The sequence below is a fragment of the Magnolia sinica genome, chromosome 4, assembly GCF_029962835.1.
Source record: "Magnolia sinica isolate HGM2019 chromosome 4, MsV1, whole genome shotgun sequence".
Taxonomy (NCBI): Eukaryota; Viridiplantae; Streptophyta; class Magnoliopsida; order Magnoliales; family Magnoliaceae; genus Magnolia; species Magnolia sinica.
In genome coordinates, this window is record NC_080576.1 from 100,878,907 (window position 1) to 100,893,578 (window position 14,672).

At 38.0% G+C, this 14,672-nt stretch overlaps 1 protein-coding gene across 1 annotated transcript in view; it reads left to right on the forward strand.

Moving 5' to 3' along the window:
• Window positions 1-14,672, forward strand: part of LOC131243522 (DEAD-box ATP-dependent RNA helicase 28) — a 76,501-nt gene that overhangs the window by 24,825 nt on the left and 37,004 nt on the right. The window contains exons 5-6 of the mRNA XM_058242928.1: window positions 4,568-4,646; window positions 8,957-9,130. Of these exons, the coding sequence (XP_058098911.1) occupies window positions 4,568-4,646; window positions 8,957-9,130 (253 nt within the window). The remainder of the gene's footprint in view (window positions 1-4,567; window positions 4,647-8,956; window positions 9,131-14,672) is intronic.

Below are 14,672 nucleotides of genomic sequence, written 5' to 3' on the forward strand. Positions count from 1 at the left end.
CTCAGAATACACACGTTAACATTAAACTAAGTTTGTAGTTGCATATGAAATTCCTTAAAACAAGTGAACACCTCAGAAGGATCCTTGATCAAATATAATTATGTCATTCTAGAGTAATCATTCATAAAGATAATATAATTTAAGATTAGACAAATTTTAAATATGCACTAGAACCAAACATTAGAATGCATCAAGTAGAACAATTTATTACTTACTTTATCCTCATGAGGGAGGAATGACACACTATGATGCTTGCTTAACTCACAAGCTTCACACTCTAGCCTAGACACATAAGACAACAAGGGAGACTCTTTATACTAGTTAAGGAAGAATGACCAACCGTGGAATGCCACTGATGAGGAGAGACTTTAGCCTGCAATGCAGTTCAACCCCATATATTCTATTGTCGAGGTACTAAAGCTCATTTACTTCATGTCCTCCAACCTTCCTCCCTGTCTTTAGATCCTGAAATTCACAACATGTAGGATTCAATTTGATAGAACAATTTAAAGATTTGGTTAGTTTACTTACCAACAATAAAGCTCATTTACTTCATGTTCTCCACCAACCATCCTCCCTGCCTTTAGATCTTGAAATTCACAATAGGAGGGATACAATTTGACATAACAATTTAAAGATTTGGTTAGTTCACTTAGACAAAACTTAGGAATGTACAATACCGATGATAATGAAAGAGTTGGAGTAGGATGAACGGTACCGCCCGAGATACATGGGTTGGAGTGCTAGGAACTAAAGTTATGGAAGAAATAGGTGAAGATTGGACTAACAGAGATAACACCTTGTGCTTACCATTCATGTGATCAAACGCACTAGAATCAATAACCCAAGGAACATACTCAAAAGTAGTGAAATAAGCAATCCATGACCGGGCAAAAGTTGTTGCGGAGGATGAGGAATGAGTGGAGTGATCTTTTATAAGCTTGGCATAATCTTCTTCTGACATATTAATTGTGTCACCTGAGGTACTTGGCTTAGAATGGGTGAGGTAGACTTCGAGACATAACCCTCAGAACCATCATCTGATGGGTGAACCTGATTTTCTCATGCTAGTCTTCCAACAAGATTCCAACATGTGTCAATTGTATGATTAGTGAGGTCTCAATGTGTACACTATCGATTATCACGACTGGGGCAATGCCCACCGCTAAAGTCTGTGCCATGACCAGTGTTCAAATTGTCAGCGAAAAATCGATAATATCGCCGATATTATCGGTGTCGCCAACGCGACCTCCCCATAATTTTTACCACCACACCATCTGCTATGACCATGGCCACCTTGGCTCCCCCCATCTCGTCTCCTAGACATATAAATAAATGTAAATTGATCAGATGAGGATGAACATTGCAAATTCATACTTGCTGTATGTTGAACTCTGGTGAATGCCTCTATGACGAGTGGAATTTCACTACCTCCAAGGCTATGAGCTCTTACAGGCTCAAACTTAGAGCGAAGGTGCAAGAGGAATTTAACCACATGAAATTCCTCTTTGCCATCACATTGTCTCATAATCCATCGACAAAGGCTAATATACATTTAGTTCTTCCCATATGCCTCGCAAGGTAGAGTAGTATTCTCCCACACTCTTATCTCTCATTTTGGAGTAATTCATAAATACGGGTCAAGTTCTTCTCACACGAATGCATTTCATTCAAGTTTTCGCAGACTTCTTGTGCACTTTTGTAGAAGATAATTGTTGCACTAATATGCAGTTCCATACTATTCTAGAATGACACCCTAATCTGAGAATCTTCAGTCGCCCAATCTTCATAATCTGTTGAAGTTTCTGTTGGTTTGGGAGAGGTTAAATACTTAAAATTTGTCTTTCTCGAAAGAAAGACTTCTACAGATGTGGCCCCACTATAGGTCATAAGTTCCAAGTTTCATTATTGTGATTTGCAGAGTCAACTCAGATAGAGACATGATATTATTTTTTGTCTCACTCTTGGCATCCATATTTTGTAAAATAAGAAACTTAAACACACAAAGGGAAGAACTTTCAACTTAATCTTACCACAAACAAACTTCTAGGATGATATGTATCCATGAACACGATCAATTAGAACTTTTATTTTCTTTATGGCTTTCATTTGTGCACTCGATCTTCAATCGTGGCCATGAAAAAAACTTCACTCACAACTCCATATTCAAATCCGACCTTTTCCTTCAAACCAGACCGTAAATCCAACTCTTGATGATTGATGGTCTACTTTGACCTATCACAGTGGTAGAATATAACACAGGACCTTACACGCCTTCATAGAACATGACTACACAACCCATGAAGTGGTGGTACAACAAGGGGTGGATTTAACTTAGATTAGCCCCAAACATGTTAGAGTTTCATCACAAGAGGAAGAAAGAAGAGAAGAAACAAGAAGAATGAAGGAGAGAAACAAGATATCGGTTAATCACACTCTGAATCTCTGATACCATGATGTAAATCATGTAGAAAAGGGCGAGAGGAGATGTGAGAAACAAAGAGGAAAAGTAGAGTGGATAGCGATAGCCTCTCATGCTCCCTTCTCTATATAATATTAAGTTAGGGCTCCACCCAAATGTAAAATGACAAGCATACCCCTCTCACTTAAAGTTATTACAATATAATAGCCCATGGGCCTAAAACTAAACCTAAATACATGTTTAGGCCCAGAAATAAAACCCAAGAATATGAGAACCAAGAATGGTTCACATGGCCATACAAATGACACGTGTGGACCCTAGAAAGGCCATCAACAAAAGGGTTCAGTGTAAATTATTGGCTTAGAAAGGGAAACATATTTTCTTTTAAAAGTGACATAATTTATTAAGAGACAATGAGAGAAAACAGACCACATCAGCCAATACAACATGACTCTCTCGTCATTCCAACCACGAACAAACCAAAGCGGAACAAACATCCATAAAAAGAGAGGAACAACGAAAGCAATGGGAACCCAAAGCCGTGGGTTTATGCCGATCTACTTTACGCTATTGTTCCAATGTCTCATGGCCGTAATCAATTAACCGGAGAGATTGCAGGAGGAGTTATTCTTGCAAGGATTGGAGGAAAGTTGAAAATACTATTTTCTAGAATGGAAAGGGGTCTGCAAACTGACTGTTAAAGGGGGGTAAGGATAAAATTGCTTAAGATAATGAACTAAGCAACTTGGTGTACTGTAATGGTACCGGTGGGTATTTGTGCCAATACCATTACGCATGATGGCCGTTACAGGGGGTGTAACAGATGTTGCGCCCCTCTAACGATCACATTTTTTATTTTTATTTTTTGTAAAAAAATATGGAAAAAATTTCAAATTTTAGCATGAATGCAAAACTAATAATGGGGCACTTAATTATTTACATTTTGTAAACCAAAAATACATTTTATGTAGATTTTTCTTGACATTCACCATTCATCTGAAAATCAGCCAAAAGTAAAAAAGTTGAAAAAAGGAATAAATGACTAATTTAAGTTATGAATTTGTACATCCTTTTATCCTACATCTATTCCAACCATTTTCAATCAAGATATTAAATAAAAAAACAATTTTTTTTTTTTTTGGAATTTATCTTGATAGTCACTATTCATAAAAAATAAGCTGAAAATAAAAAATACAAAATGGGGTTTTAATGGCTAATCTAGGGCATGAATTTGTACATGCATTTATCCTACATCTAGTCCAACCATTTACAATCAATAGTAGAAAAAAAACACTTTTGGGAGAATTTTCTTGACAATCCTTGTTCATCCGAGTGTGATGAGGAGGCCATTAATGTGATCCCGTTTAGTAGAATTCATGGGCCAGCCCTTAACCTGAAGAGTGGTACCCCTGTAGTTCCATAGAGTGTATATCATAGATCCATTATCACAGTGAAGAATGACAAATAGTTTGGAAAGGTATTTTCATTTCATTCTTCAAAAGTGAGAGAGGTTTCATGTCTGCTGTCATTCTGCCTTTGGGATCAAGAATTTAATCTGCAACCTGGAATGTTGAAGTCCGCGAAAAGAGGATTAGAGGCATGAGTATCAGCAAGATTGAAGGAGAATAAGGTCTTCTCACGAACAGCTTCCATAATCACCTGCAGCTAAACGTACTTGGGGTGGGATTTCCCATAGAGAACTTCAAGGAATTACACATGATAACAGAGAGCAGCTGGTTCCTATAGTGGTGAAAAAAATCAGATCTTGTGCTACCTTTTGGGCAATCGCCCTTAAGGAATACATGGGGTACTGTTCTATAGGTATATGGAGGGAACTGGGTAGAATGTCTTCGTAATATTCCCGCAGACAATTGCCTCACACTGGTGTGTTGTCTTCTTTGGGCTTTCAATAAAATTGCTCTAATCAAGCAAAAAAAAAAAAGAAGAAGAAGAAAAAAAAGACCAGTTGGATTTAGCACAAACTGCAATATTTCCACTCATGTTGTCACATCTTTTGATTTCTCTTTGGAGTTCCTTCACAGAGTTAATTAGGTAGTCTTGTAAATCATTTATATTTTTGCAAAATGTTTCCTTTTCTAATAATACTTTGTATCAGTGCAACTAAATGATGAGGATCTTTGACAGGGTTCATAGCATGATTGAGAAACTTGCACAATTTACTGATATCAGATGTTGCCTTGTGGTTGGTGGGCTTTCAACCAAGGTATATATATGCAGCCTTTTTTTTTTTCCATACACCTGAGATTGGTTGGTACTAGAGTTTTGTCTTGTTGATTAAATCCTGTTTGAGTTAATATATTGAAAGTACATCTTGATGATGGGCAATTATTGTTGTTTAAGGGCATCTGATATGCAATGTTAATTGGCCGATATTATCGAAATCGTACCTCAGCGATATGAACCCCTAGGAAGTACTTTACTTTTTGGTGTCAGTGATATATCAATGATATACGTATTGTATTGATGATATCACTGATACAATGCGATATATTGGGATGTATCAACGATACGATAGGGAGGTTTCGTGTATAGAGAGAGAGAGAGAGAGAGCTCTGCGATTCTTCTCCTCCATCTCATTCTCCTCCTCCTCCCCCTCCCTCCGCCACGTCTCTCTCTCTCTCTCTCTCTCTCTCTCTCTCTCTCTCAGTTTCATTTTTCCAAGAAGAAGAAGAAGAAGAGAATGGAAAAAAATGCTGTAATTCTTCCTCTTCCTCCCCTCCCTCTAGTACATCTCTCTCATGATGTCCTACGACTGCAACCTACAACTAATATTTTGAAAATGAAAAGGCTGCCACGGCCATGTGTCCAGCCTTTTATCATGTATTTAAAAGGTGGGCCCCACCGAGATGTTTATGCGAAATCCACACCAACCACCAGGTGCATCATCGTGTTAGGCCCAGGCTGATGAGGACATCACATCATGCACACCCTTACATACTTATCAAAGGAGGAGACGGGCCGCGCCGATTTCCCAGTGGCTAGGCGAGTACCTGTGATTGTGCTGAAGGCCCCATGTGCATGTGCGAGCATCTAGAAGACCCCACACTGGGAAGATGCACATGGGCTGCTTTATGGAGTGATCTAGACCGTTGGATTGGAGGGACGCGACAATCAGGCCATTGGATCACATGAATCACATGATTGGGCCATTGATCGTTGATCGTCCACTTTAGTTTTATACTTTATCATATTTTAGGATTTACTTATTGATTATTTTATATTTGGACACATTATGAGTGTTTTAATTCATATTATTTAGACTAAGGTTATTTTTGTTAAAGTTCATAAGACAGGGATTTTTGTAATTTTTGAAACTTCTTGGATCTATAAAAAGAGGGGGGGGGGGGGGGGATGTGACATCTCTCCCATTGAAATTTGTAATTAAAAAAGAAGAAGAGAGAAGCTATTGCTTTCTTTTCCCATTTCCATGTGATTTGAAGATACTTCCATGCGATTTGGAACGAAGATTGGTGTGAGGCTAATCTTCATCAACGGAGGTGCGAAGTCTCCATTTATCCCTATCTCGTCTATTTTCTTCCACATCCGGGTATTTTCTTCAGATTCTTAATTCTCTCATCCCAACTCTTCGTCTTCTCCAAAACCTAACTTTTCCATACCCATCAACAATCCAAACCCTAACTGACCTAAACCCATCATTTCACGCCACACGTGTGACCGTACGGCCACATGTGTGAAACCCACTTGCCCCTTTTGGTTTCCCACCATCATTATACCAAAACCCCTTTTTTCATCCCCAAAATCCTAACCCTAACCCTAAATCTCCTAAATTACCAAAACCCTAATTTTCACCCTAGGTTGTATTAAGTTTCCTATTTTGAAATAGACTATATCCTATGCTAATTGGATGTTCCTATGTCCATTAGATCCTAGTTTCTTTTTATTTAATGATCTTGAGTTACAATGATGGTAGCTTAGGCTAGGATTATGCATAGTTTTCTTTTGATTTTTATGATATTTGTGATGATTATAGCGATGTTTGTGTTTTTTTTTTTTTTTAAATTATTAAATATCTTAATTCGGCTATTTGATCTCACATGTTACTCAGTTCATGCATCGGTCTCACATCACAAGCCCCAAAAATCAGTCCAATTCGTTAATCAGGTGGACTACACGATTGGAAGCAGTATATAGGGCAACACTAACCCTTAAAACTATTTCTTTTGGTATGGCTCACTTGAATCACATTTGGGCCCCGTGCCTAAATTGTATTGTGGCATCTAATGGTAAGAGGGGATTTCATATAATCATCATTGTGGGCCTTGTAAAAATCAAGGGTGGATGTCTCTCTAAACTATTTCCTTTGGTGTGGCCCACTTGAATCACAAGTCATCTTGATTTTGTCCTAAATGAGATTAAACTTCTAATGGTCGGAGTGAATTTCATGTACCGTATCATGGTGGGCCCATAAAAAATCAAGGGTGGGTGTCCCTTGTTTCAAAGGCTAATATATTTTTAAAAAATTGATGGACACACCTTTGATTTTTCATGGGGCCCACCTTGATTTATATGTGAGATCCACTCCAACCATTAGATGTGTAATCCCACGTTAGGCCTAGGTCCAAAAGATCAAGCTGACTCGTGACTCAGGTGGGCCACACCAAGGGAAACAGTTTGGAGAGTGTGTTGAACTGTACACTGTTTAGTGTTTACAATTGCATGGTCCACCTGAATCATGGATAGGGCTAATTTTTGGGCCTTGGGCCTAACATGGGGTGATGCACCTAGTAGCGGGGGTAGATTTTGCATAAACATCACAGACGGCCCACCTGAGCTGACAAGATTCTCTTAGATACTATACACATGTCATATATCATCTCAAATTAAAACCAATTAAATTGTGGAACCCAATGTCCCTAAGTCACCATAAAAAGGATCCTTACCTTTGATTTACGGACACTTGTTTGTTAAACAAGACTGCTGGATTTTTTATTTTTCATTCTTAACTGTCCACTAAAGGAGTGTTTGTTTTTTACATTTCCTTCGTAAATATATGCAAGTAGTTAATTATTAGCTTTTACCTTTGTTTGACAAAAACAAAGTATTTCTTCCTTGAAAAGCCATTTGAAAAGGATCGACTTAGATTCATGAGCCCCACCCTGATGTCTGTGACATATCCATGCTGTCCATCCATTTTACCAGAACATTTTAGGGCATTAGCCCAAAAAATGAGGCAGATTCGAAGCTCAAGTGGCCCACACCATAGGAAATCGTCATTGTAAAAGGTTTTTAACGATAAGCCTTGAACCCACTGTTTCGTGTGGCGTGGTCCACTTGAGCTTTGGATCTGTCTCAATTTTGGGCTCATGCCTTAAAATCAGCCTGCAAAATGGACGGACGGTGTGGATAAGCCACATATCATGGTGGACCCCTCATGAAATTTGCACCCTCGATTTAAGTATCCAAGAAGCCAGCCGTCATTGTCAGCATAGAAAAAGGTGCAGGAATTACATTAGTAATTACTCATTACCCATTTACATGCATTTCCATGGGGAATTGAAAAACAAACACCCCCTAAATGTCCACCAATGTCATTTGGACAAGGAAATAAACCTAATTTTTGGTCATGAGACATAATTTGGACAATTTACTTTCAATTACTCGTATGCCATGTGTGTAATTAAAAAAATGGTTGTGTTTTCATACATGTCTTCTATGATTTATGAAATATATGAATTGATTTTGAATATAGTTGCATCAGTTTGTCAAACAACGCATGGTTTAAGACCCTATAAAAAGGAAACTTATTATGTGCTCTTGTGATTATTATTATTATTATTTTAAATTTCTAAGTGTGAAATGATGTCTTTTTTTAACATCCCCTTGAAGCTTCATTGAAAACTTTGACCAATTTCCCAATGTATCCCAAAAATAGTGAAGCATTACGCGATACATCCGATATTTCCGTGCAATGACTGATATGTTTCCATATCCCATGATTGCGATACATCCGTCGTTACCAATATGTAAGCATTGCTGATATGTTCTTGTAGATACTAATTGGTAATTACAGCTCCCTTTAGCTTTCATTTTGACCTAAATTGCAACACAACTAGGCTATTTTGCATTTTTTCTGGCGTTCTTGAATTTTCGATGGTTTGAAGTGTTAGATATATTTGAATGACTTCTAGGAGATGTAAATAGTGGAAGGTATCTTTTATTTATTTATTTTTAATTTTTTAATGCAGCTCATCACCATTGTTTATAACATTTTAGAATCTCCAAAACTATCCTGGTGAATGTAAATATGTGTACGAAATTTGTTGTCTAATTGGATGTTAAATTCTCTAGTTTCTCTTGCTTCACAGTCAATTTCCTGCAGCTGTTTTGCTTGGGAGATTCCCTCGCTTTCATTCTTTTTTTCTTTCAACTTTATGCTGTTTCTTTCTTTCTTTCTTTGTTTGTTTTGTTTTTTGTTTTTTGTTTTTTTTCGAAGGTAACTTTATGCTCTTTGTTTCTATTAGAATTATGAAACTGATATCATGTTTGGTTCAGATGCAAGAGGCAGCCTTAAGATCCATGCCAGATATTGTCGTGGCCACTCCAGGGAGGATGATAGATCATTTACGCAATTCTCAGTCAGTGGGGTTAGAAGATCTTGCAGTTTTGATCCTTGATGAGGCAGACCGCCTTCTAGAACTTGGTTTTAGTGCTGAAATAAATGAGCTGGTATTTCTTGACACTTGTTTATTTCATCTGTTTAAGATAAGATTGCAGATGTATTTTTGATCTCCATGCATGCTTGGAAGTCCTTTCTTCTTGACTTCTTGTTGGGTTTTATGTTCATAATATCTTTCAGATATCTGGATTTCAGCTACACTTTTCTCATTTTTGCTGAAAGAATTGAGAGAGTTGTTTGCAATACAAGTTGTGCCAGTATTTCCTGAGCTCTATAGGTTAATTGAACTGGAGGTTCAATAAAAATTTATAGTTCCTACATCCTACACACTTTTTTTTTTGAATTCACATGCAATTAGAGTTGTTTGATTCTTACCTTTTCTTTTGCATCTTGTAACACTTTGCAGATCTATTTCTGATGCAGGCATTCTTTTTTGGAGTCCCTTTTTATAAATTAAAAAAAATAAAAAAAATTTAAAATTTAAAGATTCCCATTTTCTCCCAAATAAGCTGAGTTATATAAATACCCTTTCATATGCAAGCTAGAAAGGGAGGAAGTCTTTTGATGTTGTGTTTTGACTAGTATAATTAGTTAAACTATGATTTGATTTGTGTTTTGATTAGTGTGATTAGTTAAATTATGATTAGTACATCTGGAGATCCAGTAGCATGATGTTTCATCAGTGGAAATGATGGCTTTTGACGGAGTGCGTGTATAATTCTTTTCTTTCTTTCTTTCTTTTTTTTTTTTTTTCTTTTCAAAATGGTTGTTTGAAATGTTGCTACTAGGGTGGTAGGAGTAATTAGAGATGAGGCAGGCCTGTTAAGAGCTGTTTTTTTGGGGCTGTACAGGAATAGTGATGCTATCCAAGTGCAATTGATCATCATTGAAGTATTAGGGGTTGGCTACACGAATCTTGTTCCGCCATTCTCACTAATTGGAAACAATGACCATATCTCTAGTTAAACCATAAGCAAGGTGTTCCATAATGGTAACAGTGGCCATAATGGCCACCGCCGTCACCGTTACGATACGGGCCATAATGGGCATTACGACATTTTTTATTTTTATTTTTGAAAAAACCTATTACAGGCTATTACATGCAGTTTTTCCTATAACGGCTGTTACGGCCCTGTAACACGTAACGGTTATGACCGTTACGTAACCGTTTTTGTATACCTTGACCATAAGTCATCAAATCTTTTCTTACAACCTCCACCCATGTCCTTTTGGGCTTTCCTCCTGCCCTTTTAGGGACTTGAACCAACTCACTCTTGTTGCACGTGGCAAAGCCATATGAGTCTACTTCCCTCATTTTATTACCTATTGGCACCACTCTAAATTCCCATGAATGTGTTCATTTCTTATTCTATCTTTCCTCGTCTCGCTACTCATCCATCTTGACATTCTCATTTCAGCTGCACTCATCCTATGAGCATGTTGTTCCTTGACTGTTCAACATTCTGTCCTGTAAAGCATGGCTGGTCTTATAGCTATCCTATAAAATCCCTCCTTAAGTTTGATTGGTATGCAGTGATCATGTAAAATTCCAGAGGCACATCTCCACTTCATCCACCCACCTCTTAATTCTATGGGCAACATCCTTTGGAACCTCTCTGCTTCCAAGATTTATTGACGCAAGATAGAAAAAATCATCATTTTGGGGTACTTTTAGGTGAACAATCTTAGCAATTCCTTGTTTCCACTCCTGTTGTTACTAAAATTGCATTCCATATAAAACCTTTAGATTCTAAAGCATCCCTCTACTGTTCTTGCTTTGCGTTTACCCCGTCGCTCATTCTTTTCGATCAAAACTATGTCATCTACATACAACACATACCACAAATATGTTCCTGTAAATGCTTCGTTAGTACACCCATAACCAATGCAAAAAGATACAGGCCCATTGCCAATCCCTGGTGTAAGCCTAGGGTAATTTAAAACTCACTTGTCTCTCCACTGGTGGTCCTCACATTTGTTACCTCCCCCCTCTTACGTATCCTCAATTATGTTAATATATCCTCTTTGAGACCTCCTCTCTTTCCCAACACCCATCAGATTGGTTCTCTAAGGACCCTATCACATGCTTTTTCTAAGTTAATAAAGACCTTGTGGAGATCCTTCCTCTCCCTGTATTTTCTGTCAGGTAAGTAGGAAAAGAGCCTCAATGGTTGACTTTTCTGGCATAAATCCGAACTGATTTATTGATTCATTTGTCTCATGCCTTGATATTTGCTCAATCACTCACAAAGTTTCATAGTATGACTCATAAGTTTAATCCCATGATAGTTAGTGGTGTCCTTTATTCTTTCAACTACCACGGTACTTCTCCATTCCTCTAGCATTTTCTTCGATCTAACAATATTGTTGAACAACTTCTTTCAAGAACCTTGACAATCCAAGTGCATTCGAAAACCATAAGTGTCAAGATGTTTTTTGGCTCTTTCAATGGCCCTCTAATTCTGGAGGGAGATTCAAAGACCGTTTCTTGGGCAGACAGTTCAAAATCTGTGGTGTGAAAGTGTGCCTTTACCATAAATGGATTTAAGGCATTAACTGTTTGTAAGTAGGCTCTTCCAGGTGTCTAAAGATGCTAATTCTATTCTCTTGCAAAGGTCTCCTGGCCTGCCCTCTTCTAGGAACTCCCATCCATTGTCTTTATAGACACGAGCTCCTTTCTTCTTAATAAAATCTGTTGCTGCTTGACTCAGAAATAGCTGTTTCGGAATGTGAGTCCTTGATGTTTACATATTTTGTGTAAACATTGTCTTGGGTTGATTTCTATCATAGATTGTGCTGATTGTGGTATTTTTCATTTTTTATATGTATTTTCTGTTGCAGCTTTAGTCTTTATTTCTTATTAATGTAAGTTGAGAACATTTGCAAGCTAATCTAATACTTGGCCTTTAGATATGAGTTTTTGCTGGGATTTTTCGAAAGATGGATGCGTGAAGGTTTTCAAAAATCCAATTTTAAATGACTAGGATCTACTTCCCATCTAGATGAAATCAAATTTTCAGGAGATACGAATCAATGGTTAAGATCATACCTATCATTGTTTCTTCTAATCGTGTAGATACTCAATGTCGATCCTTCAACGTAGAAGGTCTCTCCTTGATCTATCTTTAATAAGGATTGACTCGAATGCCTTCTCGCAGCCTCACTATATGGCTATTGATGTGAGAAACAATGTGAGATGTCCACTAGGTGGACTGCACGAGAGATGGAGGAAGAGAGCGAGACATCTCTCTCTCTCTCTCTCTCTCTCTCTCTCTCTCAAGCTTGATGTCGGAGGGGAGGGGGGGTTCAAAGTCTTTTCTGAGCAATCCCTGATGGGGATAAGATCTATTAATAGGAATTTGGGGTTTTTAGAGAGTTCCACCATATGGTGGGGTTACTTTTGCTATTGTCCTACATCATAAAAAAATCTGTGTTCCTGCCTATTCTTGTGCCCAAATTGACCCAAATCTGTCTGTATGGTGTTTGTAATCGGCCCAAAATCCCATGTAAGTAGAAGAGGTGGACCACCTAAAGATCCAACCATCAACTATCCGTCAAGTTTAACCAAAACACTCCCAACGGTGAAATCAAAAGATCTAATGGTTGAAAATGTCCAAAGGCCTTTCGAAAATATTTGAGAGTGCCGGCCAGCTATAAAACACTTGATGGATGGTCTGATGGCAGGATCACAATTAACTCTCAGAAGACTAGTGGATCCCATGTTGATGTATGTAAGGTTTCAACTGCATCCTAGCGTGTGAACCCAACAACACTCTGTCGGCCACCAATTTGATCCAAAAAAGTGTGTCGAGGCCCATGATACTAGTACCATGAAGTCCTTCCATGACTTTAGGGCTTAAGGGTGAGCTGAAGGTAGCATGCGATCAAATTATTCTAATCCAAGCATGATGGGCCTCTCAGTTAGGACTAGGAGACATGCGATCCTCCAATGCTAATTTCCAATCGAGTCTTCACAACCACTTGTAAACTAGTGAACGTTCACACTCCCATGTGGTGAAGGGTACAAGAAACAAGATGCTCGATGGTGGAGATCCATAGCAGCCTGGAGTTGGTTTCTCGTCACACAGGATAACCATGAAACTGATCCTGGATTGCCCAAACCCGATGGAGTGGTTATGTAATTTAGGGTATTCGAGAACCATGATGCCACAACCCTCTCTTAGCCATGCAAGTTGTTGTGTCTAGTTCATCCTTTTTCCCCATGGACCTTGAGAGAGATTCCATAAGGGCCTGTTTGATTTTCCAAATTCAGTGTGAATGCCCTGTAAATAGCAAATTATTACAATTTCACCTGTTTGAAAATATGATGCTATTCTTGCTTCGAAAAACAGTCCAAATTGACCGGCTTAAATTTGTGGGCCCCACCGTCATGTATACGACATATCCGCGTCATCCATCCATTTCACTGGAACATTTTGAGGCATGAGCCGAAAAACGAGGCAAATCTAACGTTCAAGTGGCCCACACCAAAGTAAACAGTGGCCTCATGAAGTTTTTAACGGTGAGTGTTCAATTCCATTTTTACTGTGGTGTGGTCCACTTGAACTTTGAATCTACCTAATTTTTTGGCTCATGCCCTAAATTCAGTTGGCATGACGGATGGATGGTGTGGATAATCCACATACATCATGGTGGGCCCCACATATATTTGGCAACATCCTCCATTTTAGTATCAGAAAAAGTAAGAGTCAAATCAACCATAGGGAACGGTGCGGTAATTACCAATGAAATAATTATTACCTATTTCAAATGCATTTACCTTTACTCTAAAACATCAAACATACCCTAAGGGAATCCCTATAACCTACTAAACATGCAATGCATGAGTTCCACACACAATTAATAGTGAAAATAAAACACATTCCATTTAACCTAAGTGATCATGAATAAACAAGTTCTCCAGGGCACACACATCTAACAATTTTGAGGTTCATACTCGAAGGGCCGTTTGAAGTACACTGAAACCGTGTTTTTAGTGTATATGGGGTAGGACATCTGTGATAAAAAAGGGATGGTGTTTGCACATAAACTAATATGCCCATCCACATTAGGTAGGCTATTGCTTTATGTTGTTTCTGTCCAAAATTAATATTTCTGTCCATGAAACGAGTGGTGTGAATTTCAGCACAAAACTCCATGTAACTATATTCTTAAGGCCCCTAACATATTAAACAAACTAAACAAAGAAAAAAAACACACGTGATCTATATAGAAATACCAATGTTCGAAATATTGGTATCACGTTATGTATTGCACCCTTGGGATATGGATATGTATCGGTTATCGCGTGGGATATATTGATTGTATCGCGTAATGTATCGTTGTTGTCGGAGACATTGGGGAACATTGGGAAATTGGTAGAATTTTTCAATGAAACTTCAGTAATTGTTAAAAAAAGACACCAATACACACTTATATATCAAAACATTAGAAAAACAAGTGCACATAATAGGTTTTCTTTGTATGGGGTCCTAATCTATGCATTGTCTAACTGAATTGATGCAAGTATATTCAAAGTCTATTCATATAATTTATAAATATAAGAAGACGTGTAGGAACACAAGTAATACA